This window comes from Pseudophryne corroboree, chromosome 1 (assembly GCF_028390025.1).
Source record: "Pseudophryne corroboree isolate aPseCor3 chromosome 1, aPseCor3.hap2, whole genome shotgun sequence".
Lineage (NCBI taxonomy): Eukaryota > Metazoa > Chordata > Amphibia > Anura > Myobatrachidae > Pseudophryne > Pseudophryne corroboree.
Window position 1 is genome coordinate 195,873,325 of NC_086444.1, and position 27,317 is coordinate 195,900,641.

At 49.1% G+C, this 27,317-nt stretch overlaps 1 protein-coding gene across 1 annotated transcript in view; it reads left to right on the plus strand.

Moving 5' to 3' along the window:
* ADGRV1 (adhesion G protein-coupled receptor V1) overlaps positions 1 to 27,317 on the plus strand; it is a 1,000,765-nt gene that overhangs the window by 738,912 nt on the left and 234,536 nt on the right. Inside the window, exon 85 of the mRNA XM_063964002.1 lies at positions 9,437 to 9,553. Within this exon, the coding sequence (XP_063820072.1) occupies positions 9,437 to 9,553 (117 nt within the window). The remainder of the gene's footprint in view (positions 1 to 9,436; positions 9,554 to 27,317) is intronic.

The window sequence follows — 27,317 nt, forward strand, 5'->3', positions numbered from 1 at the left end:
TCAATGGATAATGAGATTGTGGGAGGTGAGATTGTGCGGGAGGGTGGGAAGGTGATCAGCTTAGTCTTAGACATGTTGAGTTTAAGAAAGCGCTGGGACATCCAGGAAGAGATAGCAGAAAGACAGTTGGAGTTACGAGTGAGGAGAGCGGGGGAAAGATCAGGGGAGGAGAGATAGATTTGAGTGTCATCAGCATGGAGGTGGTATTGGAAGTTAAAAGAACTAATGAGTTCACCTAAAGACGTATTGAGTGAGAAAAGGAGAGGACCAAGAACAGAGCCTTGGGGGACACCAACAGTTAGTGGAAGTGTGGGGGGGGGGGGAGGTAGCATCATGAGAGGAGACAGAGAAGGAATGATCAGAGAGCTAGGAGGACAGCCAGGAGAGGGCAGTATCACACAGACCAAGAGAGTGAAGGATTTGCAGAAGGAGAGGTTGGTCCACAGTGTCAAAAGCAGCAGAGAGGTCAAGAAGAATAAGCAGAGAGTAGTGGCCCTTAGATTTGACTGCATGGAGGTCATTGCAGACTTTTGTGAGGGCAGTTTCAGTGGAGTGGAGAGAATGGAAACCAGACTGGAATGGGTCAAGCAGTGAGTGAGAGGAAAGAAAGGCAGTGAGGCAATTATAGACAATACGCTCAAGAAGTTTGGAGGCAAAAGGGAGGAGAGAGATGGGTCGATAGTTGGAGAGTGTGTTTGGATCAAGGGTAGGTTTTTTAAGAATAGGGGAGAAAAGAGCATGCTTGAAGGCAGAGGGGACAGTGCCTGATGAGAGGGAGAGATTGAGAAGGTGGGCAAGATGGGAACAGGCAGAAGGAGAGAGGTAGCGGAGGAGGTGGGAGGGGATAGGGTCAAGTGGGGAGGTTGTGGGGGGAGGAACGGATGAGGGCCATGACTTACTCGCCAGATACATGGGAGAAAGATGTCAGAGTTGGTAAGAGGGAAGGGGAGGTGTGGCAAGGGATGGGTGGTGGCTGGTTGCTGGTATGGTGGGATGTGATGTCCTAACATATGGAGCCAATCTTGGATGTGAAATAAGTGGCAAAGTCAAGCGCAGACAATGAGGAAGGGAGGTGTTGGTGGGCAGAGGAGGGAGTTAACAGTGGCAAAGAGGCACCGGGGGTTGGAAGACTGGATAAAGATGAGGATTTTGAAGTATGATTGTTTAGCGAGGGAAAGGGCAGTACTGAAGGATGAGACAGGGCCGTCTTTTCGTATGGGCTCAATGGGCTCTTGCCCAAGGGCCCCAGGAGTATAAGGGCCTTAGGCTGATAGCTGAGGGTCTCCTCTTTCCAGGGGTACCAGATTTTTGAAAATCTGCCCTCAGGAACCGGAGATATCTGACTTGAAAGCAGTGGTCCCCATCCAAGCCTGTTAATTGCTCTTCCCAGCCAGATAGCTCAGGTTCTGTCTGACTTAGAGTTTTTCTGAGGGTACAAACCAAAAGCTGTGACTCTCCCCTTTTGGTGGATACTGACAGCTTGTCTCTGCTATGCCCAGAATCAGAGATATCAGCCTTCCAGCACCTGGTCCCTGCTCCAGCCCAACACACCTGGTATGCAGTTTTATATTTTCATCGGTGGATTGCTCTGGCTCCTGAACTCTGATCCCCAAGTCCCCAGCACCTCCTGAAAGGTGGCACTCTCTAGATTTTTATCGATTTGAATGCTAAGAAATATATTTTTTGGAGCTTGAGATATCTGCAGTCAAGAAAGCTGCCCTCCCACCGGAGAATTATAAATATTAAGCCCACTCCACTATCCACCCTTCCCATACGTATTAAACACCCCCTACCACCCTGGAAGTCATGTACCTGGGCTTCTTCATGCAGCCCAATGCCCCCTTCTACAGTTTAGCCCCATCTGTGCAGTAAAGGAGTAATTAGCAGATATTACTGCTCCAGGTCTTACATGCTGAGTGGAAGATAGAACATCCCCTACCGCCCACGGGACATCAAAGCTGTCGCTGACAGCACCCCCCACCCCTACTGCTGGAGATGGGTAGGGGGCCCAATGCATTCCTATGCCCAGGGGCTTACACTGCTGTTAAGTCAGCCCTGGGATGAGAGCATAAATTTGAAATGGAGGAAGTCTGCTTTAGAGCGTGATTTCCTTCACTGTCGCTCCGCAGTACGTGAGCATTTTATGAAGATATTTGGTGCATTTGGTGTGCCAGAGTTGAGGTGTTGATCTGCGAGGGTGAATAGTGGTTGGCAGAGCAACAGAGTCAATGCATTGTATACGGATGTGGCTTGTTCAGGGCATGTGAGAGAGAGAAGAGGAGAGAGAAGTGAGTCAAACAGGGAGTATAGGGATGAGGTGTCAATAGCCTCAATGTTACGCTTAGTGATGGTAGTCTTAGGAGGGAGAGATGGGGAAGCAGAGATAGATAAGTTGAAAGAAAGCAGGTGGTGGTCAGAGAGGGGAAAAGGGGAGTTGGAGAAAGCAGAAATATCACAGCGGTGAGTGAAAACCAGATCCAGATCACATGGGAGGGTGAGGTGGTCCACTGGGAGAGACCAAGTGAAGAGGTGAGGTTAAGGAGTTTAGAGGCAGGTGATTTTGTGGGGTTATACATAGGGATGTTGAATCACCTAGAATAATGGAGGGAATGTCAGAAGAGAGGAAGTGAGGTAGCCAGGAAGCAAAGTTGTTGAGGAAATGCCAGGTGGACGGTAAATGACAGCAACTCAAAGATTAGTGGGTTGGTAGAGGCGTATTCCATGGACCTCAAATGTAGAGAATGTAAGGGATGGTTCTGGAGGTATAAGTTGTTATGTGTAGCTTGAGGGTAAAAGTATCCCAACACCACCCCCATGGCGACCACTAGAAACACATATTATGTTTTCGTGTCCTCTAGAACTCTTTATATATTTAGAAGAGAAGGGAATATGAAGCTGAAGCTCTCTAAAGTATATGCCTTGTTTGAATGATATATTTTTGTTATTGCGTTTGAAATGAATAGCACACATCTTATACCTTTGCTCATGCATGTAAATTATTGGGAATGATGGCGGACCATAGAAGCCCCCAGTTGCCATATTCGGGTAAAACCTCATTGCCTATATTTTGCTATGACTGGCAAAATTAGTTTTTGTTACACGCACATGAATACTTTTTAGAGCTACAATAACAACCACGCAGTGGCATGTTACTGGGCTTATCTCATCAAAAGCAAGACTACATTAATCCAATTACCTCTGGGTAAATAAGCAGGCTCAAGGCATTTTTCATTCAGATGAGTCTCTTGTAGCTCTCTGCACTCTCATTTGTGTTTTATGATCAAATAAGATTGATAGTTTGATGATTTATTTATGGCGAATTTTATACAAATACTTTTAATTGTCATAATGTAGAAATAAAATATCCTATATATGTTTGCTAATGCTAAAGCAGAAATACTTTCTCAGATGTTTCATTACCTACTTTTTCTATCTCTCGTGGAAGAGTAAGACTACCATCAGTAACAGAATCTTACACTTACATTAACCATGTATGTCAGTGGGTTTGACTGACCCCCATTTGTACGGGTTTAGAATTTCACTATATTTTGATGACTTTATCTTCCTCTTAGAATGCAAGCTGTCACAGGCAGGGCCCTCCTTCCTCGTGTATTTCCCTAGCACTATCTTTGCTTCCCTGCATGGCGCTGCGGAAACTTTGTGGTGCCTTAAGAATAAAAGAATAAACATCATATTTTCTCAAAATGCCACACCAACTAAGGGACTGATTAGCTGCATCCGCGCTTACGTCTTTTGCTATAAAACCCTTCCCTGATGTAAATCCGTGCATCCAAATGTGCAAGGAATGAGACCAGGGCTGCCAAGAGAAATCCTGGGCCATGGTACAGCAACTTTCTGGGTCCCTGCCTTCCAGGAGGGTGTGTAACCACAGCAGGTGGGGGGTATGGCCACACCTCTTTGGGGGCGTGTCTAGCACATGAGAAGCACCCACTCACAGGAGCATGGCATGTCTCCCAGCCAGGGCAGTAGAGAGCCTTGCTGGGCCCAGGAACTTTTCAGGGGGCATGGCTTAATCACAGGAGGCCTGGGCCCACACTGGGCCCCTCCATCAGACCTGGGCCCAGGTAATTTGTACCCCCCCCCCCCCCCTCTCTCTGCACCACTGAATGAGACACCCACTTTTAGCATGTTTCGATGCACTAATTCTGCTTGGTTCATCTTTAGACGCCACCATCTGTCACACTGTTGAAACTTGCTCTAACCGTATGCTACAGATGGGCCCTTATATCCCTAGGCGTGAGTTGCCCCGGCACAACTGAGCCGCTTCAAGTGGTGTGGCATACCGTAGTGTTCTTTAAATATTGAACCCTATTTGCATTGCAGACACAGCAAAGCACGACTCAGTGTACTAGAGATGCTGGGCTGCACATATAGGCACTATGGAACATGGGGCCTAATTCAGATCTGATCGTGGGCTGCGTTTTTTGCAGCCCTGCAATCAGATAGTCGCCGCCTACAGGGGGAGGGTTAAATCTCTGTGCAGTCTCTGCGTAGCCCAGAACTTACTCTTCCCGTGCGATTGATTCCTGCTGATCGGGGCCGGAACTGACGTCAGACACCCTCCCTGAAAATGCCTGAGCCCATCTGAGTTTTTCTGGACATTCCTGGAAAACAGTCAATTGCCACCCACAAACAGCCTCTTCCTGTCAATCACCTTGCGGATGCCCGTGCGTTCGGATTTTTCGCACCATCCCCTTGCTAGGCGCTGATGCCTGTTGCTGTTGTGCAACGCGCTGGCACATTGCGGTGCATACACATGCGCAGTTCGGATCTGATCGCCCGCTTTGCGAAAACGCACAGCAGCTATCAGATCTGAATTAGACCGATGGTGTGAGAAAAATGGGGGGGGGGGGGGGGCGCTGCATTGCAGCACTTTGCACACAGATGTTCAATTGACACACATCAAATTGATCAGTATAATCTAGCAAAGTAGTTTTGTGTTCCCAGTTTTATTTCTGCACATGCGACTCACATTTTGGGCAAGGAAAAAAACGTTTGGTGCAGCAGAGTCACTAGGGAACTGGTCTGTATGAGGATACATCTGTAGGTGCAGGAATGGCCAAAACATTTCTAATACATTTCAGATACTATGCTCCATCTGAATCAGTACTGCGACTCGGGGCCTAATTCAGGACTGATCGTAGATGTGCGAAAAAACGGACTGCTATGATCAAAATCTTTGACAATGCGGGGGGACGCCCATCACATGGCAAGTCCACCCCTCATCCTTCTCCCCCCCCCCCCCCACAGATGTGCAAAAGCATCGCACAGCGACAATGCTTTTGCACATCTGTGTGGGCTCTCTGGCGTCAGGTAGCTACCCGCCACGTAGCCACCGCGGCCCGCCCCGCAAAAGGTCTGGACACGCCTGCATTGTCTGGACCATGCCATAAAAAACGCAGCCGCAATGTCGCCGACACACCTCGCGACCTCCTCTGCCTGTCAATCAGGAAGAGGTGATCGCACAAGCAGAGGCGTATCTAGGGTAGGGCGAGTGGGGCACGTGGCCTGGGCGCCTTGGCAGGAGAGGGGGGCGCCGCCGCCGGCCAGGGCATCATGCCCCACTCGCCCCTGTCAACCCGAGATGTGAGGGGAGGAGAGCGCACCGTCTCTCCCTCCCCTCACCGCCGCTGGAAGCCCTAGCAGTGCTGCCAGCAGCGCTGCTGTGTCCGCCCGGTCTCAGGCGTTAGCCAATCAGAGCTTGCGGACCGGATCCTGATTGGCTGCCGGTCCGCGAGCTCTGATTGGCTAGCGAACCGGCACCAGACAGCCGCCGGAGACCTAGAGCGGTGAGGGGAAGGAGAGGCGCTGCGCTCTCCTCCCCTCACATAGACACAACAAGCGGCCGGTGAGTGACCGGGGGGGGGGGGGGGCCGCCGGCGGCACAGTGGGGCATGTAACTGGCACTGAGTGGGGACTGGCACTGTGGGGCATGTAACTGGCACTGTGGGGCAATGTAACTGGCACTGTGGGGCATGTAACTGGCACTGTGGGGCAATGTAACTGGCACTGTGGGGCAATGTATCTGGCACTGTGGGGCAATGTATCTGGCACTGTGGGGCAATGTAACTGGCACTGTGGGGCAATGTAACTGGCACTGTGGGGCCTGGCACTGTGGGGCATATAACTGGCACTGTGGGGCATGTATCTGCCACTGTGGGGCATGTATCTGCCACTGTGGGGCATGCATCTGGCACTGTGGGGCAATGTAACTGGCACTGTGGGGCAATGTAACTGGCACTGTGAGGCAATGTAACTGGCACTGTGGGGCAATGTGACTGGCACTGTGGGGCAATGTATCTGGCACTGTGGGTCATGTATCCGGCACTGTGGGGCAATGTAACTGGCACTGTGGGGCAATGTTACTGGCACTGTGGGGCATGTAACTGGCACTGAGTGGGGCCTGGCACTGTGGGGCATATAACTGGCACTGTGGGGCATGTATCTGGCACTGTGGGGCATGTATCTGGCACCAAATGGGGCATGTAACTGGCACTGAGTGGGGCCTGGCACTGTGGGGCATATAACTGGCACTGTAGGGCATGTATCTGGCACTGTGGGGCATGTAACTGGCACTGTGGGGCATGTATCTGGCACTGAGTGGGGCAATGTATCTGGCACTGTGGGGCAATGTATCTGGCACTGTGGGGCAATGTATCTGGCACTGTGGGGCAATGTATCTGGCACTGTGGGGCAATGTAACCGGCACTGTGGGGCAATGTATCTGGCACTGTGGGGCAATGTAACCGGCACTGTGGGGCAATGTATCTGGCACTGTGGGGCAATGTATCTGGCACTGTGGGGCAATGTATCTGGCACTGTGGGGCATGTATCTGGCACTGTGGGGCATTGTATCTGGCACTGTGGGGCAATGTAACTGGCACTGTGGGCCATTTTCAGTGGCCACACCCCTTCTGGAGCGTGGCCACACCCCTTCTGGGGTGTGACCACGCCCATTTTTCCGGCTTTTGCTTCTTTTTGGGTTTTTTTTTTTTGGGGGGGGGGGGCGCGCGCCACTTTCCATCTTGCCCTGGGCTCCAGAAACCCTAGCTACGCCTCTGCGCACAAGTGAGATGCCGTCGCATCTCACTGTATGCGCATGCGCAGTGTGGCTGCTGCGCTTGCGAACACAACACAGTGCTTCAGCCTGCGTACGCTGCCGCTGCAGCAACCAGATCTGAATTAGGCCCATTGTCTTAGTACTGCGACTATGACTTAGACACATCGATCAGCAATACATGCAACTCAGAATGGACCCTAAATGTTCACAAATGGAATCAGTGGTAGTCAGAGAGAAGGCAGTTAGCCAGTAGTGGGGGAAAGTTTTGTAAGAGGCTGAGAGTTTTTGAGACGTGTGTGTGTGTGTGTGTGTGTGTGTGTGTGTGTGTGTGTGTGTGTGTGTTTGTACACATATTTGTTAATGGCTTTTCATGTACTGTAAGTACACATATTGTAAATTGCTTTCGAGTAAGTACAGAAAGCAATGTAGGGTTTGGCAGAGTAGAGCTGGGAGAACTACCTTCAAGTCCTGGAGTGTTCCGAATATTCAGGGCTTTGTGGGCAAGCATTATATGCATTATACTGTATTTACGCCTGGATAATTTCTTTAGCTTGTGGTGAGAGGAGTGGTCTCTCACCTGAATTGTCCACATTTTGGTGGGATCAGATCCCTCCAAGGAAGAGGAAAACAAGACCGGTACATTCTGCAGCTGCAGTGGTGGTTGGAATTCCAGGAGGAACACAGACAGCACAAAAGAACAGGAAGAATTTAAAACTCCCATTCACCCAGCGTTCCGTGCACTGATGCCTGCTAGAGGCCAGCTAGTAGGGAAAGTTACTATAGTGCCAGGGACCAAGGCCTATACTGGGAGAGTATGGCTGATTGTTGCTGTAAGCCATTGCAGTGGACTACTGCTAAGCACAAGGAGTGCTGAGACGTTTTAATGTCTGTTTACTTATTTTTGAATGCACCTGTGTTTCCAGGCCTAAGCCTGAGTATGTTGTTCTACAGTGTCTGCTGCCAGTAAAAAGACATTTACTGGAAAACTGCTTACCGAGTCCTTATTACAAGTACCAAATTTACAAGCTGAAGGTAGTCATTCTGCGCAAGTTTACTTATTGCTGGATACTAAGGGGAGAGTCCACCTGCCAAGTATTGGCTAAGCTAAGGCATGCTGGCTGCTAATATGAAACCTCTCAGCATAAGTGCAGGCAAATGTGTTCGCTGCCTTTGCCAGCAGGTGCAGTGAGTTTGCATAAAGCAGGTGACATCCAGTTTTATAGTGTATGGGAGGAGGATGGGGCATCATGCACCCAGTTTATTTATTAATAACATAATCAGGGGAAATAGCTCATTGGACAAAGGCCCTCATTCCGAGTTGTTCGCTCGCTAGCCGCTTTTCACAGCAGTGCACACGCTAAGCCGCCGCCCTCTGGGAGTGAATCTTAGCTTAGCAGAATTGCGAACGAAAGAATCGCAAAATTGCGAATAGAAATTTCTTAGCAGTTTCTGAGTAGCTCGACACTTACTCTGCCACTGCGATCAGTTCAGTCAGTTTCGTTCCTGGTTTGACGTCACAAACACACCCAGCGTTCGCCCAGCCACTCCCGCGTTTTTCCCAGAAACGGCAGCGTTTTTTCACACACTCCCATAAAAAGGCCAGTTTCTGCCCAGAAACACCCACTTCCTGTCAATCACACTCGATCACCAGAACAAAGAAAAAACCTCGTAATGCCGTGAGTAAAATACCAAACTTCTTAGCAAATTTACTTGGCGCAGCCGCAGTGCGAACATTGCGCATGCGCAGTTAGCGGAAAATCGCACCGATGCGAAGGAAAATAATGAGCGAACAACTCGGAATGAGGGCCAAAGTGCAGTGAGCTACTGTAATGTTGTCACCTTTTTAACAAATCAATATTAATTATAAGAAATGCAACATGTTTGTGATATGTTATTTATGTCATGGGCACAGTGGTGTAATAATTGATTCTTTATCTGTCAATGTTACCTATTAAGATGCAGAATAAACTAAATATTTAATTATTTTAGTCCTCATTATTGTTACAATTACTCAGATGAAGTTTGGTCTGTTTAAGTCATATATTAAGTCTGTGGGTTAAAAAAAAAATAATAATAAGTGGATTCAAGCAAAATGAGTAACCTTCTAACCTTTCCCTGGAGACGTTATCGGAATCTTGATCAGTGATCCAGGATGGGGCACTTATTAGATTACCGCTTTAACGCTTTTATGTCCAGAGCGTACATGTTAGAGGAACAGTTATTGTTACTGATATTAACGTGAATATACTATGTAGGGGGATGTATTTGTCATGATCAGTGTAATTGTGTTGCTACTGAACTTTTGCCCTTACAACATAAGAACTGTGTTAATGGAATCCTGTGTCTCTGTTGCAGATCTCGTTCCTGGCCTCTGCTTACATTAGCCGAGACCTCTCCTTGGAAAGCTGCACTGGTCTGGCGTCTGTCACACACTATTTTTACCTCTGCCAGTTCTTTTGGATGTTCATTCAGGTGAGATAAAGTTCCTCTGAAATATCGGGTGGTTTGGTTTCAACTGTAAAGTGTCCCAAAATAATAAAAAAACAATGTATACTATTCACTGACGTTCATGTATTGCCCTTACAGAGTACTCATCAGATGAGGCATGGGGCCTGTTAGCAAGACCCACGCAAAAGCGAATGCAGTAGCGTCTATTGGCGGTCATTTATGCAGCTGGCCTACAAACCTTCCTTTTTGTACACACATGTGGCCGAACGTGCAAGGGCTGAGACGCCTACTTTTGGCTCGCACACGCTGTAATACCGATTGATGCATCCTTAGAAGCCACTATCGGTCGCTCCATCTCCATCTGACTACAGCCTCCTTTATTTGCAGCTGTGTGCCTGTAAAAGCCGCTGCTTGCTTTGACATGACTTCGACACTCCCATAGTACGGCCACTGAACGCCCCATCTTTGCATGCACTAGTAGTCACTGCCCAGAAACGGCCATCAGTTTTCCGACAGCCTTATGTTGCCGTCTGTCCCTATTGCAGGAGCACCTTTGTACAGGGGCATCCCTAGCCTTGGTGACAACTGGTGTGGGTGAAAGAGTCCATGCACACGTCGCTAAAAAGGGTGTGTGGCGTTGTTGGAAGGGGCGTGGCCATGCGGCTCTACTCCCTTTTTCGTCACTACAGGGGGGGAGGGCACTACTTGTATGTACAGTCTTTGTAGCACATGCGTGGTAGGGGTTTTCAGACATCTTTGAGGATGCACAGCTGCAAATAATCACTCAACTATGTGAACATCGGGGTTTGCAGAGCAGGAAAGTGATGTTTTCAGCAGAGCAGAGGTTTGCAGTAGGGGAGTAGTAACTGTAGGCGTAGTAAGGGTGACACTTGCTAATTACAGTAGTTGCACTGGGGCAACAAAAAGATGTTATCTGACAGATCAAGATTAATGTAGTCTAATAAAGAGATGGCGAGGGGGCATTTCTAATTGGACGCATTTTGCAGTTTTGAATTTGTACTTTGTCACTGACACATACAGTATATGCACTATGCACTTAGCACAGTATAGGGGAGTCTTCAATCCCTCAAAACTCTTATGCAATAAAGACCGAATAACCAATAAACCTCCTACTGGCTGAGGGGTTTACCTCCCTCATGACAATGAACAATTCAAGACAACTTAAACTATAGAAATAACGACACGGAGACATGTAATTTGGCAGAAAGTTGTTAGCTATTTATTATTAATCTAATAACTAGAGAAAAACCTGTAATAACATGATATTAATATGAATATTTAATAAAAAAGAGTATGGTGACCAGAAAAAAGAACGGCTGAAACCCAAACACAAAAACCCCTAAGCTAATTAAATCTAAACCAATCCAAATCACAAACATAGGTATCCACTCAAACCTTCATCTTGACTACCCACCCTGAAGGGTGATGACGCTGCCCCCTGAAGGGTGGTCCAGCAGATATAACAGTCAACGAAGGAGAGTGCACCTAAACAGCACCAAACCGACTAAAAACTGTGACTAACAACTCAAACACGAGAACCTGACGCTTTTCCGTCAACAAATAGCTAACGAGAACAGGAATCGCCAACAACCTTAAGCCAAAACACCCTAACAATAGTAAAACAAAAAAAAGGGGGGGGGGGGAGGCAAATTGAAAGAGACAAGGTACCCCACAAAACCAGCCCAATTCAACCACTGACACCACCTCTCACTTTCTCCTGATTGGCTGTAAACAGTCATACCATCCTGATTCACCCCCAGCCCAGGAGGTTTAACTCTCTCCATTCCAACATTGTCATTCTGTTCTCCTAAACCTCCTACTGGCTGAGGGGTTTACCTCCCTCATGACAATGAACAATTCAAGACAACTTAAACTATAGAAATAACGACACGGAGACATGTAATTTGGCAGAAAGTTGTTAGCTATTTATTATTAATCTAATAACTAGAGAAAAACCTGTAGTAAAATGATATTAATATGAATATTTAATCAAAAAGAGTATGGTGGCCAGAAAAAAGAACAGCTGAAACCCAAACACAAAAACCCCTAAGCTAATTAAATCTAAACCAATCCAAATCACAAAACATAGGTATCCACTCAAACCTTCATCTTGACTACCCACCCTGAAGGGTGATGACGCTGCCCCCTGAAGGGTGGTCCAGCAGATATAACAGTCAACGAAGGAGAGTGCACCTAAACAGCACCAAACCGACTAAAAACTGTGACTAACAACTCAAACACGAGAACCTGGGGGGCGTGGCCACGGCAGCACAGGAGTAGGAAGCAGATCCCGGGAGCTCCCTGGATTAAACATCCTCCTGTAATATCCTGGCCCCTTTGGTGTGCCTGAATACCCTGCTTTTCTTCCCTACGCTGCAAGGCACCGGCAGGCGATTTCCCCGCTCTCCCCGGGGTCTGTACGGCCGAGGAGACATACTTCCGGATTTGCGGCCTATACCTCCTCCGGATCCCCGGCCTCAATTTTGGAGATTCCTGGCCCCACTGCTCTGGACTGCTGCTTCCAGTCATAGAGGGAACACTCTCACTTAAAGGCTGACTGATATGTAACTGGTGAGTGACTTCTACCTCCTGGGATCAAATTACACTTTGACTTCAGTTGCTGTCTTATTTTACATACTAAATAACTGCATCGCTCCTGCTCTCACCTATATTCTGGGACGCTGCCAGTACTTTCTTTTACATTTGCCTACTACTTTGGAGACCAGCTGCGGATGTGTTTCTGCTTATTACAACCCTAAAATTCACTCATTGCTGAAGTCTCCTTCTACGCTTTTGACCTGAGATTATACCGGAGTGTCTGTTACTACCTATTGTCCGTCATGGTTCGGGACGGCCAGCGCACGGCTGCGGCGAAGCTGGAGAAATTTGCCAGACAACCTAACCCACTAAACCAACGGGCCTCGCAGGCCGCTTCGCAGGGGGCCTCTCCGTCCCACTCCTACTCCCCATCTGCAACAGCTGCTGAATCCCCTAACACACCCGCAGCTCCATCTCTTCAACAAGTGCTGGAGGCAATAGCTGGATCGGAACAGCGTCTTTCAGATAAGATGGAGAAAGTGCAGTGTGATCTCTCACTGCTTCGGCAGGACGTCCAGCGCATACGAGAGAGAGTGGGAGAGGCAGAAACCCGTGTCTCGAATCTGGAGGATATGTGCGGTCCTATGAAACAATCTATTTCCACGGTAACCCAGCAAGTAACATCCCTTCAATCCAAATTACTAGACATGGAGGGTCGGCTGCGTAGAAATAATGTGCGATTTGTGGGCCTGCCGGAGAAGGAGGAGGGCTCCCAGCCTGAGGTCTTCCTGGAGTCATGGCTTAAGGAACTGTACGGCGCTGAATCCTTCACGGCACAGTTTACGGTCGAGCGTGCACACCGGATACCATCTCGTCCTCTACCTCCTGGCGCCCCTCCGCGCACCTTCATCGCCAAATTTCTGCATTATAAGGACCGTGACTCGGTCCTCCGGTTGGGACGCACAAAAGGCCCCCTTACCAGAAACGGGGTTACCGTGTCTGCTTTTCCTGATTTTGCCGCGGAAGTCCAGAAGGATCGAGCCCAGTTTATGCCTATCAAGAGGCGCCTCAGAGACCTGAACGTCTCCTACTCTATGCTATTCCCCTCCCGACTCCGGGTGGTGCGGACGGGGAAACCAAATTCTTCAATTCCCCTAGAGAGGCGGCCCAATGGCTGGACAGATATGCTCCGGGAGCGCGCCAGATGGCCCCGGATTGAGGCCCTGCACTGTCTAATGATCGGTTGGGACCACCAGAGGCATCTACCCATTGTCCAGGGAGCCCCCCCTTGGCGTTGGTGGTTTAGGACTTCTCTTTTCTTTCTCTTGATCGCTTGACTTTGGTTAAGGGTTTTGTTTAGTATTTAGCCCTTGAGAGATAGAAACGATAGTTTGGGATTTAAGTATGCCGAAGTTAGGGGTGGTATACGGGGAGGGGGGGAGAGTTCAGCGAACAGCTTGTTGCTGTGCCTTACACAAGTTTTTTTCTTTCTATAGTTTGTTATTTTTCTCATGCTTAAATTTGTTTTGGAGTACATTCATTTTGATGTGGGAAGTATGTCTGATGCATTGGATACTGTCGATTAAGAATCAGGGATTGAGTAGTATAGCACTGTTATTACCCTCACTAACAATTTCCAGGAATATTCGCTGGACTGTATCTTTAGGTTACTACATAGAATATTACCAGATCTATGGCTAATTTGAAATTTCTGACATGGAATGTTCGAGGTTTAAATAATAAGATAAAGCGTTCCTTAGTATTAACTACACTTCGGAAATATGGCCCGGATGTTGCATGTCTCTGCGAGACTCACTTGGAGGGGAATAGGTTACTGTCACTTAGAAGACCCTGGGTGGGCTGGGCCTATCACGCTTCTCACTCCTCTTCCTCCAGGGGTGTGTCAATCCTGATAAAGAAATCGGTCCAATTTGAGCTGGTATCGGTCAAGACTGACAAATACGGTCGATTTGTGTTCCTTGAATGTAGACTAAGTTCCCAACCCTACTACATACTGGCGGTTTATATCCCCCCCCCCATTCTCGTACGATGTACTACAGCAGGCCGCTTCATTCATAGCCTCCTCTCCGGACACCCCGGTAATCTGCTTGGGTGACTTTAACAATGTCATGAATTTAGCTTTAGACAGATGGCGCTCTCCGCAGGCTGCTGGGGTCCGCTCTAGTCCTACTAAATTTTCTGATTTTCTGAATAATTTGCAGTGGGTGGATGTGTGGAGAGCTCGGCACCCTACGACTAGACAGTTTTCATGCTTCTCTGGCACGCATGGTTCGTTCTCCAGGATCGATCTGACCCTACTCTCCCCCGTTCTTCTCCCTAGGGTGGTTGACGTCCAATACGAGGCCCGGGGTATATCTGATCACTCCCCTATGGTGTTGACTCTCGCTATGGTGAGCCAGAGGGGTCAATCTTATTGGAAACTGCATCCTTCCTGGCTGCTGCAAATAGGTGACTGCTCTGACCAGGTGACTCAGTGGGAGGGATACTTTACTGACAATGTAGGCTCGGCCCCCGGAACAGTGGTTTGGGATTCATTTAAGGCATTCCTAAGGGGAACGTATATTAGACGTATTTCTGCCCTCAAAATGTCCTGCAGGGAGAGAGAGCGAGCCCTTGAGAGTGACGCCAGGGATTTGGAATCTAGATACTTGGTGGATGGCACCCCTGCGCTGAAGGTACGCTGGCTGGCGGCCCAGTCGGCATGGGTGGCTCATCTGTCTGATAAAAACTCGCGCTCGCTTCTATTTCAGGCTACTAATATTTACATGCAGGGCGATAGGCCAGGTGGCCTGTTGGCTCGATTGGTGCACAGTGACCGCCCAGGTTCTACAATTGCTCAGATGACCGGTAGCGATGGCGCCCTTGTGAACACCACGCCGGAAATTGCGCAGCTATTCCGCTCCTACTATGCTGAGGTCTACAGTTCACAACTGGTAGACTCGACATCAGACCTCTCCGCTTATTTAAGTAATATTCCCCTACCCACACTCCCCCCGGAGGCCTCTGAGATGCTGGAGGCACCCTTAACTCTGGAAGAGGTAACGGCGGCTATTGGCTTGTCTCCCAGCGGCAAGGCACCGGGCTATGACGGCATCCCCTCAGAGGTATACAAGACCCACATTGATTTCTTCGGTCCTAGGCTTCACGCCCTGTATTCTGATATTTTTGTTAATGATCAACTTCCCCCCTCTATGGCGGAGGCGATTATTATAGTGATCCCGAAGCCCGGAAAAGACCCTAGATCCCCAGAATCCTATAGACCGATATCATTGATTCCCACTGACGCTGAGATCCTGGCAAAGATTTTAGCAGTTCGACTCAACACCGTAATTACTTCCATTATCCACTCCGACCAGACCGGCTTTATGCCAGGGATGTCCACTTCTATTAACCTACGTAGATTATATACCATCTTACAAATCCCATATGACTTCCCCTCTGACTCGGTAGTGGTCTCACTGGATGCCGCCAAGGCATTTGACAGTATCGAGTGGTCCTATCTATGGGAGGTCATGACAGCTATGGGTTTCGGGCCTAATTTTATAAAATGGATTAAATTGCTTTATCAGCACCCGACTGCCAGGATCTCAGTGAATGGCTATATCTCTCCCTCGTTACGCCTGTTTCGCGGGACCAGGCAGGGATGTCCTCTGTCCCCAACCTTGTTTGCCCTGGCCATCGAACCCTTGGCCTGTCTAATAAGGTCCCACCCAGGCGTGGTGGGCATTCATACCGGCCCTCGTGAGGATAGGATTGCCCTTTACGCTGACGACATGCTGTTGTTTCTGCAGGATTACACCAGGTCTATGCCTACAGTGTTGCAATTGATTGAGGAGTTCGGTGTATATTCAGGCCTTCATATTACCTGGTCTAAGTCCTCTATTATGCCTGTGATTGCCCCCCCCCCTGCTGCTCCTAAAATCTCCCTACCGCTATGTTGGACGGCGAAATTTAAATATCTTGGGATTCAGGTAACCAATGACCCCTCTGACTTTACACCTTTGAACCTTGATCCGATCATGCAACAAATTACTCGTAAATCCAAGACTTGGTGTAAGCTTCCATTGACTGTATCTGGCAGGGTCAGCCTCGTAAAAATGATAATACTACCTAAGATTCTATATGTGGTTCTGCAATCCCCTGTATATATTCATCCATCCTTCTTTAGAAAATTGAATAGTGTCCTGTCTTCTTTAATATGGGCTAGCAAACGTCCTAGAATACAACTGAACACTCTCACCAGGCTGCGCAGCGACGGAGGTCTGGCCTTGCCAAACTTTCAGATGTACTACTATGCCGCTCAGCTGTCTCATATTAGTGCATGGGTACAGGATACTGGCGTCACTTCTCTACACTGGGTATTTGTCCAATGCTACTTCCCCGACTTATCCCCCCTGCAGGTGTTGCTGAGTGGGAGCTTGGCCCGGTTCCTCCCTCCTCTTATATACCAAGCCATGAAGGTGTGGCAGGCACTAAAAATTCTTTTGAAATTTGATGGATTGGACCCGGACACCCCCCTCTGGTATTCTAAATGGCTCCCTGAACTGTATGCGCTCGAGGGGAGGGACGTTTGGGCCCCTAAATCAGTGATTTCCATAAATCACCTTTATACGGATAATACGCTCAAATCCTTCCAACAACTAAAAGATGAGTTTAATTTGCCTAACTCCTATTTTTTTAGATACCTCCAGCTCAGACATGCCTTGCAGTCCCAATTCGCCAATTCCCCCCCTAAAATTATACCATTTCCCATTAAGACCTTTGTAAGTATGCTGGGTCGAGTTAAGATGATTTCCCATGCTTATGGTTATCTACTCGCCAAACTCCATATAGATCCTTTGACACGTCTCCGTGTCAAATGGGAGCAGGATCTGGGCCCCATAGATGAAGAGAACTGGGCCCTTGCTTTGGAAACTCCGTGCACGGTTACCAAATCCATCAGGTATCAACAGATACAATACTTCCTTTTGCATAGAATATATATGACCCCGGCCAGACTGGCCAAATTCGGGACGGGTCGTGTGGGTGACTGCCCTAAGTGTGGGATGACTGCAGGTACTTTTTGGCACCTCATTTGGGATTGTCCGGTGCTGCGGGCTTTCTGGGCGGGGGTCGGATCGATTCTGGGGAACACAGGGGTGGACGAGGCCATGCTTACTCCGCAATTTTGCATCCTGGGAATGGGTAGCTCTGACTTTGTGTCTGGTCCAGAGGGCCTATATGCTCGCAACATATGTGCAATGGCGAAGGTGAGCATTGCGAGGCTATGGATGGCCCCTAAGGGCCCTACACTCCCCGCTCTTAAGGCACTAATAAACGACACTGTTTTTAAGGAACGATACATTTATATGAAACACAATGCCTCCGCTAAATTTGAAAGAATTTGGTCTCCATGGCTGGAATCCATATACTCCGTCCCAGACCCTACAACTTAATGGTGATAGGGTTACTAACAGGTCCTGGATTTGCCAAGTTATGATCTTCTAGGGCCATAGGCTTCCCTCTCACCCAATGGGTTGTGAATGAGAGAGTGGCTCTGTGCCCATCTGGACAGGGTAGGATTTAGAGTGCTAGTATCCCCCAATGCGTCCTCTTCCCCATAATGTTTTTTGTCTCTTTGTTTTTTTAATTTTTTTATTTCTGGGGTTCTCTGTGTTTGGTTTCTGATTGTTTTCTTCTCTTTTAAAGGGTTTTACTCGGACGGATTGTCCGTAAGAGTTATATTTGAGGGGGGGGGGGGGAAACAAAACAAAGTATAATGTGATTTCATGAATACTAGAGTGTACGGATAATGCAAAATAATGGTATATATAACTGTACATTCCTATGCGCCTATGAGCAAATGACATAGTTTGAAAATAAGTCGAAAGTGAATGCTGTTCCCCGATGAGGACATGTCATTACGTGTTTAATGTGTTCCTGTTATGCAATGTCTGTATGCAAACTACTCTCCTTCGAAATAAAAATACTTTATTTAAAAAAAAACAAAAAAAAAAAACACGAGAACCTGCCGCTCTTTTCCGCCAACAGCGAAAGGCTCTTCTTAAAGAGGCTTCGCACCGCCACCATACCCACAACCTAAATGCTCCAAAACCGAAAACAGATCCTCCAGGAAAAACACCAATCCTTCCTGCGACAAGTGCACACCATCGGCCCGAAAAAGGTAATCACAACGATACCTGATCCTATCATGGCGAACCACAGCACCACCGTGAGCCAAAACCCACTTCGCCACCGCTGAATTCACCTTTTTTCTGGCCTCATCAATAGGGCGACCATCCGGCACTCCACGCCAACATAATCTCGGAACTATGAAAGAAAAAACCAATGTACAGTGAGGCCAGGCCACGGCAATACTAGCCAAATCCTTTAACATAGAACATCTCAAATCTAATGATGTCCTCTTACCCAAATCATTGCCACCCAGGTGCACCAACAAAACCCCAGGGACACCATGCACCCTAGCCTGACCCAATAACCTACCCTTAAGGTCCTGCCACAACATTCCGCGCCAGCCGAGCCAATGAATACCACGAGCCCGTGGAAAAAAACTGCGCCCCCTTAGAGGCCATAAACCTGGCCGCCCAGTACACGTAGGAGTGACCAACTACCCACACTGTAAAACCATCCTCCTCCCAACCTAAAATGAAGGAAATGAAATAAAAGTATGTTAGTAAAATCGGCCAAAATGAATGTATACCTGCAATAAACCTGAAGGATCTGCCAAAAAGATTTTTTTTTTAATACCACGGCCTGGCCGTGAGAACAAGCTTCAAGCCAATCGAAGCGAACATAAAGACACAATGGGAAAGGAATAAAATTAACTGAAAAAGAAAAAGGGGAGGGGGGGGATTGGGAGAGGGGGGGGGGGAACACAGAGAAAACTCACTGGAGGTGAAACTTAAAAAACCTGCCGAGGGACTTTCAACTGGAGTCCAATTAGCCGAATTAGAGAGAATAAATCCGTCAGGTCAGGCAAAAAAGTGAAAAATAACTCCAGACCCCCACTGCCAGCAGCGGCGAGTAGCTAATCCCTGAGTAGGAGGAACAGGGGATAACACACGAACATACTGGACATTGACGTACTTAACAATTGAACAATCAAATCGCAAACAGTTGCTATACCAATAACCTATAACACTGGGTGAATATAATGTTTGTAGCTGGAAGACTTCCAACGGCCCAACAATTGGATCTCCCTGACGGAAAAGCCGACGTCCGAAACGAATGCGTACCGAAAGCTGCGGGTGTAAGGCCCAAGCCGGACAGACGCGACTCAACATCCACCGAAACTGGTATCTCGTCAAAGGCAAACCGTCATAATGCAGCAACCAGGACCCCCGCAAGGAGGGCCGAACTGCCGCATAGCGGGCCGCCAGAAACACCGGGCAAATGCGATTGTCCAAAGACGAGACCAACGTAACCCACCGACCTCTACCTAACTGGTCCGTCTTAGAGCGACGCAGTCTACACAGCAAGGACCTCTCACCCACAACCACATCCTCCCGAAGCATGGTCGATTCTTTCCATTTCGACGGCGCCACCAACTCTGAAATGCGAAAAGCCCCATGATACGCCATGGAAAAAGCCAATTCGAATAACAAAGCCTCAAAACTTGAAGAAGCAACTTCGGCAACAGCTCCGATAATCGTTGGCAGAAGGGCTGCATCAATCGGGCGTCTCCTATCACGTAGCGTCGGCGCCAACCGCGCCCAACCTTTCAGAGCCTTCGCAAGGAGGAAGTTCTTGGTAACGTCAGGGAGACCCTTGATCTTAGCGAAAAATGAAATCCCCGCCAGGTACCGTGACACGACTGCTCTAGACCTACCAGTGACAAAGAGTTGCCAAATAAAAGAAAGCATCAACCGATGCCCACTCTTACCTTCATGCACCCGTCCGCAAGCAAACTCTTCCCACTCGCTCCAAGCTTGACTGTAAGCCTTGAGCGTACTTGGCGCTAATGACCGCATCGCTAATCCCTCCAGGCCGGTCCGATCACCTGCCAAACATAATCGGGACAGCGTATCCCAAGACCATCAGCCTCAGGTGCCAAAACTCGAAATCTCTCCCACTGCCCCCGTGATAAGGCGTCGGCAATTCCATTATCTTCCCCGGGAACATGCTGCGCGCGAAACCAAACATTCCGACGCAAACAAGCCAACACAAGCTGCGCAAGCACCCTCAACACAACAACCGACTTCGCCCTCTGATTGTTAATCGCATGCACCACGCCCAGATTATCACATCTGAACAAAATGCTGCGATCAGACAGACGCTCTCCCCACACCTCCAAAGCCACCATAATTGGGAAAAGCTCGAGCAGCAACAGATCCTTAGTGAAACCCTTACGAAACCATTCCTCAGGCCAAGAAGCCACGCACCAAGCCCCGTCGAGGTAGCACCCAAACCCAGATGAACCCGCCGCATCGTTAAAAAGCTGTACATCAACATTGCGGACAACTGGAGCCAGCCAGATCCGCACCCCATTGAACTCTTCCAAGAAAGCGGCCCAAACGGACAAATCTCTTTTAATCTCGGAAGACAATCGAATGAAATGATGCGGCCAGGAACACCCCGCCGTTGCCCTTTCCAACTTTCGGCAAAAAACCCTGCCCATCGGGATGACCCGACAAGCAAAGTTCAAAAAGCCCAACAATGATTGAGCCTGCCGAAGCGTGACCTTGCGCGACGCTAAGAACTGCCCGATAACTTCGCGCAGCTTGGCAACCTTGGCCTGAGGAAGGCGACACGAACCCGCCCCCGTATCAATTTCGATACCCAAAAATGATAAGCAAGAAACGGGCCCTTCAGTCTTATCTTCAGCCACTGGCACTCCGAAATGATAAAAAAGTGCTTTGATGCTGAATAACAGCTCACTGCAATGACTGGAATCCGCAGGCTCTACGCACAAAAAGTCATCAAGGTAATGCGCTACCCCGTGACCCCCCGTGGAAGACTCCACGCACCAATGTAAAAATGTGCTGAACTTTTCGAAATATGAGCATGATACGGAACATCCCATTGGCAAACACTTGTCAATGAAATACTCCGACCCGATACGAAAACTCATAAAACGGAATGAGTCAGGATGTAAAGGAAGTAACCTAAATGCAGATTCACATCAATCTTAGCCATCAGGGCACCCGGACCGTAAGCCCGCACAATACCAAGAGCCTCGTCGAACGACTGGTAGACCACCGAACATTGCTCAGGAGGTATCCCATCGTTGACGGATGACCCCGACGGATAAGACAGATGCTGGATGAGCCTAAAGGAACCCGGAGTCTTCTTAGGTACCACCCCCACCGGAGAAATACCCATATCCTCCAGAGGGGACAGCGCAAATGGACCCGCCATTCTGCCCAGACGAACCTCCTTCTCAACTTTTTTGCGTAAAACTAACGGAAAAGCGCGAGCTGACTGAAGATTCCTCGTGGCCCGTACTCGCACCTCGCCTGCAACCGGCAGGCGGAAACCAAACTGAAAACCTTTCAACAAAAACTCTGCAGCCTCCTGATCTGGATACCATCTAAGCCACTTGGCCACAGTATCCAACCTGACTGGCGTCGGAGCCCTACTGAGCACCCCCGCCACCGGCGGGTTTTCCTGCTCCTGCCTTTCCTGATCTGGGTGCCTGTCGATTCCCTCGAAAACAGTTCGAGGCCGGATGGAACCCACTGCAGCGCAAGCATAAGTGTCGAAAACGACACTTGTGGCCTAACGAGCATGTCGAATTATTGTGCGCGAAGCATTTCCCTCTCGCGAGTGACTGACCAAACCCTCGACCTGCAGCCCCCGACTTCCGACCAGACGCAGCCTCCGAACCAGCCCCCTGTGCAGGAAGGCCAGCCTGCTGAACATCATCCCCCGCACCCCGGGGCTCCTTCGAATCCTGCGTAGCCCGAGTGACGTCCAGCCACACTTCAACGTCCTTACACCCGAAATCGATTATCTGCAAACAGTCCTGCTTGCGCCAAAACTTATCATCGTATATACGCCATTCCGATCTCTTGGACGTTCGCTGCATGTCGTGAATAAGGTGAATGTACTGAATGATGTTCATATGCTCATCCGGCCTATCCTCCAAATAACAGGCGGCAAACACGCAAAAACCAGCCAGCCAGTTATCATATGACCGAAATGCGTCGGCCCCAACGCCTCCCTTAGCTCTAGCCGCCTTAAACCCTTTTTTTGCATCTTCAGTCAGCACAAAAATATCCACATATTCACCCCTACTAATCTTCCTACGGCAGCTATCACGCAGGCCCCTCAACACCGCCGTATAATCGCAGCGCACTACGCCTGGCAGGTTGCGATGCTTCTTAGCCCTGTGCTCGCTCTCACTCAGCCGCTTGCGCCTTTTCCGACGCTCGCGTTGCACGTCCGCTCTTTTTACGTACTTAACCGCACGCTTTTTCGCTCTCGTCGCGCTACTAGCCTCTGAAGCGCTCGAAGATAAGGAAGAAGAAGCGGAAGTACTGTCAGAAACAGTATAGCTGGAGGAGGCCGAGAATGAATCCTCCCCCTCGCCAACAGAAAGAATCGACGCCTCACCTGACGCCTCAGACTGCTCCGACTCAGCCGCCTCTGCCGCATAAATGTCAAAGTCCTCGTCGTCTTCACCGTCCACCTCACCGCGACCATCTGAAAAAGAAGACACTACACGGGCCGAGGCCCCAGAAGCAAGCGACCTGTCAGGGGTAACGGCAGCCCGCACCACACGCCTGTGCGAAACCACCGTCTGCTGACCGCCCCACTGCGCCGTGGCGTACCCCAAATCCTGGCAAGCCCGCACAATCCGCCCCGCCGCCGAACCCGACGGAACGGCAGAAGCCCCCGCGCCGCGCAAAACCCGGCAACATCAGGGGACACAGCCGCCACCAGCGGAGCCAAAGCCGCCGCCACTGATGACAGCGCAGATGCTAAATCAACAGTGCTACTCTGCTCCTCCAAAACACTCTGGCCGCTGCCCGACGAGACCCTATACTCAGCGTTCCTCTCACCCCGCATCCTACCCTGCTGCCTGAGGGGCAACGAAGAGGACCCCCCAGCCATAGCATTACCGTCCCGCGCAGGGGGCCTGCGGCCCCAGTCCCTACTCCTAGCTCCGCCCACTGAAGGCTCCAACCCCCCTGCATCATGACCACCGCCACCCAAATGGCCCCACCCCCCGCTAAGGCTACGGAAACTATGGTGGGAGCTCCCAGGTGTCTGGTCCCTGAAGCTCCTCCCAGCAGCCGGGTAAACATCCCTATTAAGCAGAGAACGCGCGTCCCCGCGCGCCCCTGCACTCTGCCCCGCCCGCCGCCCCCCCCCCCCCCCCCCCGCCGCTCCCGGGAAGAGACTCCGGCTCAGTGGGAAGCGGCAGGGGAGAGATACTGACAGCAGGCGCTGCTGCGCGCTCCCGTGCGCCAGCAGATGCCACCTCTAGGCGGCGCGCACCATCTCGGCGCGAGCGACCGCGCACCCGTGCACCGCGGACATCAGGGGAGGAAGCCGCAGCTTGAGACTCGGCCACAGCACCTCCCCGCCCGCTGACTGCCCGCCGCCCGCCCCGCCGCCCACGCCCAGCAACCAAATCCGGCTCCGGCCGTGGCGGCAGGGGAGAAACAGCCTCCTCGCCCGCCGCTGCGCGTACCCGCGGCACGCGTGCGATGGCCGAAACAGGATGCGAGCGGGCCGCAGAGACCTCAGGCCCTGTGGAAACCCCGCCACTGCCGTCCTCTGAACGGTAACGAGCAGGGGTCCGGGGGGAACGAGAGGCGGTGGCCATTATAGGAGGATCAAAACAAGGAGAGGGGAAACACCAACCTAAAATGCTACCAGCAATAACAAGGTGGGAGGGGGGAATAAGCAGGATGCTATACCCAAACAGTACAGAAAGCAATGCTAGCTAAACTACCCTGCCTGTAAGCACACCAATCTCTTCCACAACCCAAAAGCACTCACCAGCCTGAAGGCAAAGTGAAAGAGACAAGGTACCCCACAAAACCAGCCCAATTCAACCACTGACACCACCTCTCACTTTCTCCTGATTGGCTGTAAACAGTCATACCATCCTGATCCACCCCCAGCCCTGGAGGTTTAACTCTCTCCATTCCAACATTGTCATTCTGTTCTCCTAAGGTGAAGCACTGTTTCTAGCAGGGAAATTTCTAGTTTTTTTCATAATACAATATTATAGTATAATAATACAATAAATGAAATACAAAGTGAGCATAGTATAGACAAACAAATTATTAAATTGGATTAATCCATACTGTACAATATGCTCACTGCAGGTGCAGGATGCTGATCGGAGAGGAAGGGGCATATTGTAATTTTGAAGGGCAAAATTTTAGACGCGATGCATTGTAGCTACTGTACTGGTAGCTATACATCACGTCTAAAATTTTGCTCTTCAAAATTAAAATATTCCCTCCTCACTAATTAGTGTCCTGCACCTAGACCTAGAGTAAACACTAATCCACATACATCTAGCCAGCAGTATAGTTTCAATAAATAATAACATCCACACAAAAACTATCCCAGCAAAATACAAAGTGTGGCCGTGCTATGCAGTGCTGTACTGATAAGAATCTAAATAAATGAGCTTAAACAATCTGATTCCACAATAATAAATATATAGTAAGATATAGACACGCTGATGTCAGCTAGACTGATTGAATTCCTTCTTATCTGTTTGATCCACTATGTTAGTAATAAAATGGTTAGTATTATGGACTGTGTATCAGACAGTGTCCACAGGTGGTAATAAAAATGCTGCAGATAGAAGCCAGCTGTAAGTTAGTTGTTAGTGGAAGCTGCATGCAATAAAATATACTGTATTCATAGAAATGAAATAGCTCCCTGTGTATGAACCAGGAGCAGGTGAGGGCACCACAGCTAATTGCTGCTTTAAATCTAGATCTACAAATAACACAAAGGCACAACCAGTAGCGGATCTTGCCACGGGCAAGCAGGACCTTTGCTGTGCGGTGCGTGATGACGTCATCGCGCACCGCACATCCTACAACAGTACAGGGGGCGTAACTGACCACGCCCCCTGCATGAAGCCACGCCCCCTAATGCCGCCCGGGGCGCTAGAAGCCCCGGAACCGGCCCTGGGCACAACTACAAAACAAACGTTTCTATTAAGTTTTTATCAAGTTTAAATCGACACACGCATCCGTCACCTTCCCTTTTCTAAGATCAACTGGTAATATGTTATACTGCTGCAGGTTAATTACTAATATCACTGTAATAATGCAAATAGATTGCAGCACCAGCATTACTTTAGTAATATCCTAAATGGAAGGGATTCAGCCAACCAGAAGAGGCCGCCAAACTTTACCACCATCAGTTTGTATTTTGCACCAGCATTTACAAGTGACTTGTCCCCAAGCATACAGTATGCATCTGGGACACACCCTAACTTCTCTATCTCGCTCAGTGTGAAAATGCACATTCTTTCTCATGTAAATATGCTGAAAGCGGTCATGCACTACACTGGAAGTCTCTGTATGTGAAAGATGAGAGAAAGTCATTATATTTAAAAGTAAATAATAAAGATATTGGAGATAAGATTGTACATTTGGAAAATGCTTTTGTTTATGAATATCAGGCTTCCTGCTTATGGTATTAGTACTGAAGGTAGTTAGTGAATGTCTAAGGATGGACAACCAGTGGCGTATCTTTAATGGGTGCAAGGTGTGCTCCTGTGTCCATGCGGGCCCATACCACACACCCTGCACCCATATTCTTCAATACTTACTGTACCTCTGCCCCAGAAGCAGCTCTGCAAAATCTATATACATTCTGCAAAATCACTGGCATTATGCTCATGCGCCACTGGCATTTCTATAATGGGTGCAGTGTGTGAGGTGCACATGGGCCCCTGAGTCCAGGGGGGCCCACACCGCACACACTGCACCCATTTAACAGCGTCACCGGCGCTGTTAAAACCCCGTGAAAATGGCACAGTGGCCATTTTCGCGGAGTTCTGCACATGCACAGTAGAGAAATCTCTGGGAAGATGGCCGCCGTGCCATTTTCCCGGAGATCTGCACATGCGCAGTAGAGTCTGAGACCTCTAGGGCTTAGACTCTACAGCACTCCTGCAGAGAGGAGGGGGCCCGTACGGAGGAGACAGCACACGGGCCTCCTCCTCTCTTAAAGCGCCCCTGTCATCCACAGTAGGGAAATGGCCGGGAAAATGGCGCAGAAGCAAATGTCTAACTCAGAGGTTCCCAAACTTTTTTGATTCAGCGCACCCTAGACCATCAGAATTCTTTTCACGGCATTGAGAAATTTTGAAAGAATTAGTAAATGAAGCAAATTGTGTTTATATGTCATCCATAGGTTCTATTGTGTGGTGAGGGACAAGCTTTGCTTCTGTTTGTCGACATATTTCATGATTGGCAGACACCAGCACTGGTTTTGCCTATTACATTGACCATTAATAATTTGAATTGGTCCTGGACCACAAATCCAAGGCAATCCTGCAAGTGTCCTGAGGAACCCCAGGGTGCCACGGCACACAGTTTGAGAACCACTGATTAGAGAACAGGGGTATTCTGTGGTATAAGGCAACGTAGGGAACATCACATCCTAGCCACATTCACAAGGGCACTCATGGACACTGCACCCACACGGGGCACAGTTGATCAGTATAAAACTGCACTCTGTCCTGCAGATGGAGAAGTACTGAGAAGCTGGACAGTGAGTCCAAGTGAGACCATCTTTGTAAATAACCATTATAGTGAGAGTATCTTCTAGAAGTGTGTCCAATCTGTACATCTTGCAGTACCTGTACACCGCACTTAGGGGGTGATTCAGACCTGACCGTAGATGTGCTAAATTTATCACATCTACGATCAGCTTCCCTGACATGCGGGGGGACGCCCAGTACAGGGCTAGTCCGCCCAGCATGTGTGGCCCTACCCCGTCATACAAGTACAAAAGCATCGCACAGCGGCTAAGACAGCCGTCAAACACGCACAGCAGCGATCAGGTCTGAATTAGCCCCACAGTTATGTTCAAATTTACATCTGTTTTATTTGCTTTTACATGGTATCTCACCTTGCATGGTGAAATTGAGATAAGCCATTGACCAGAGCATGAATTCATGACGTTCATTACTGCAAAATATTATTTGCTGCTATCTCATTGTTAGTACTATTATTTATATAACCGGACAAACCTCACAATTCAGTATTGTGTAGTACAA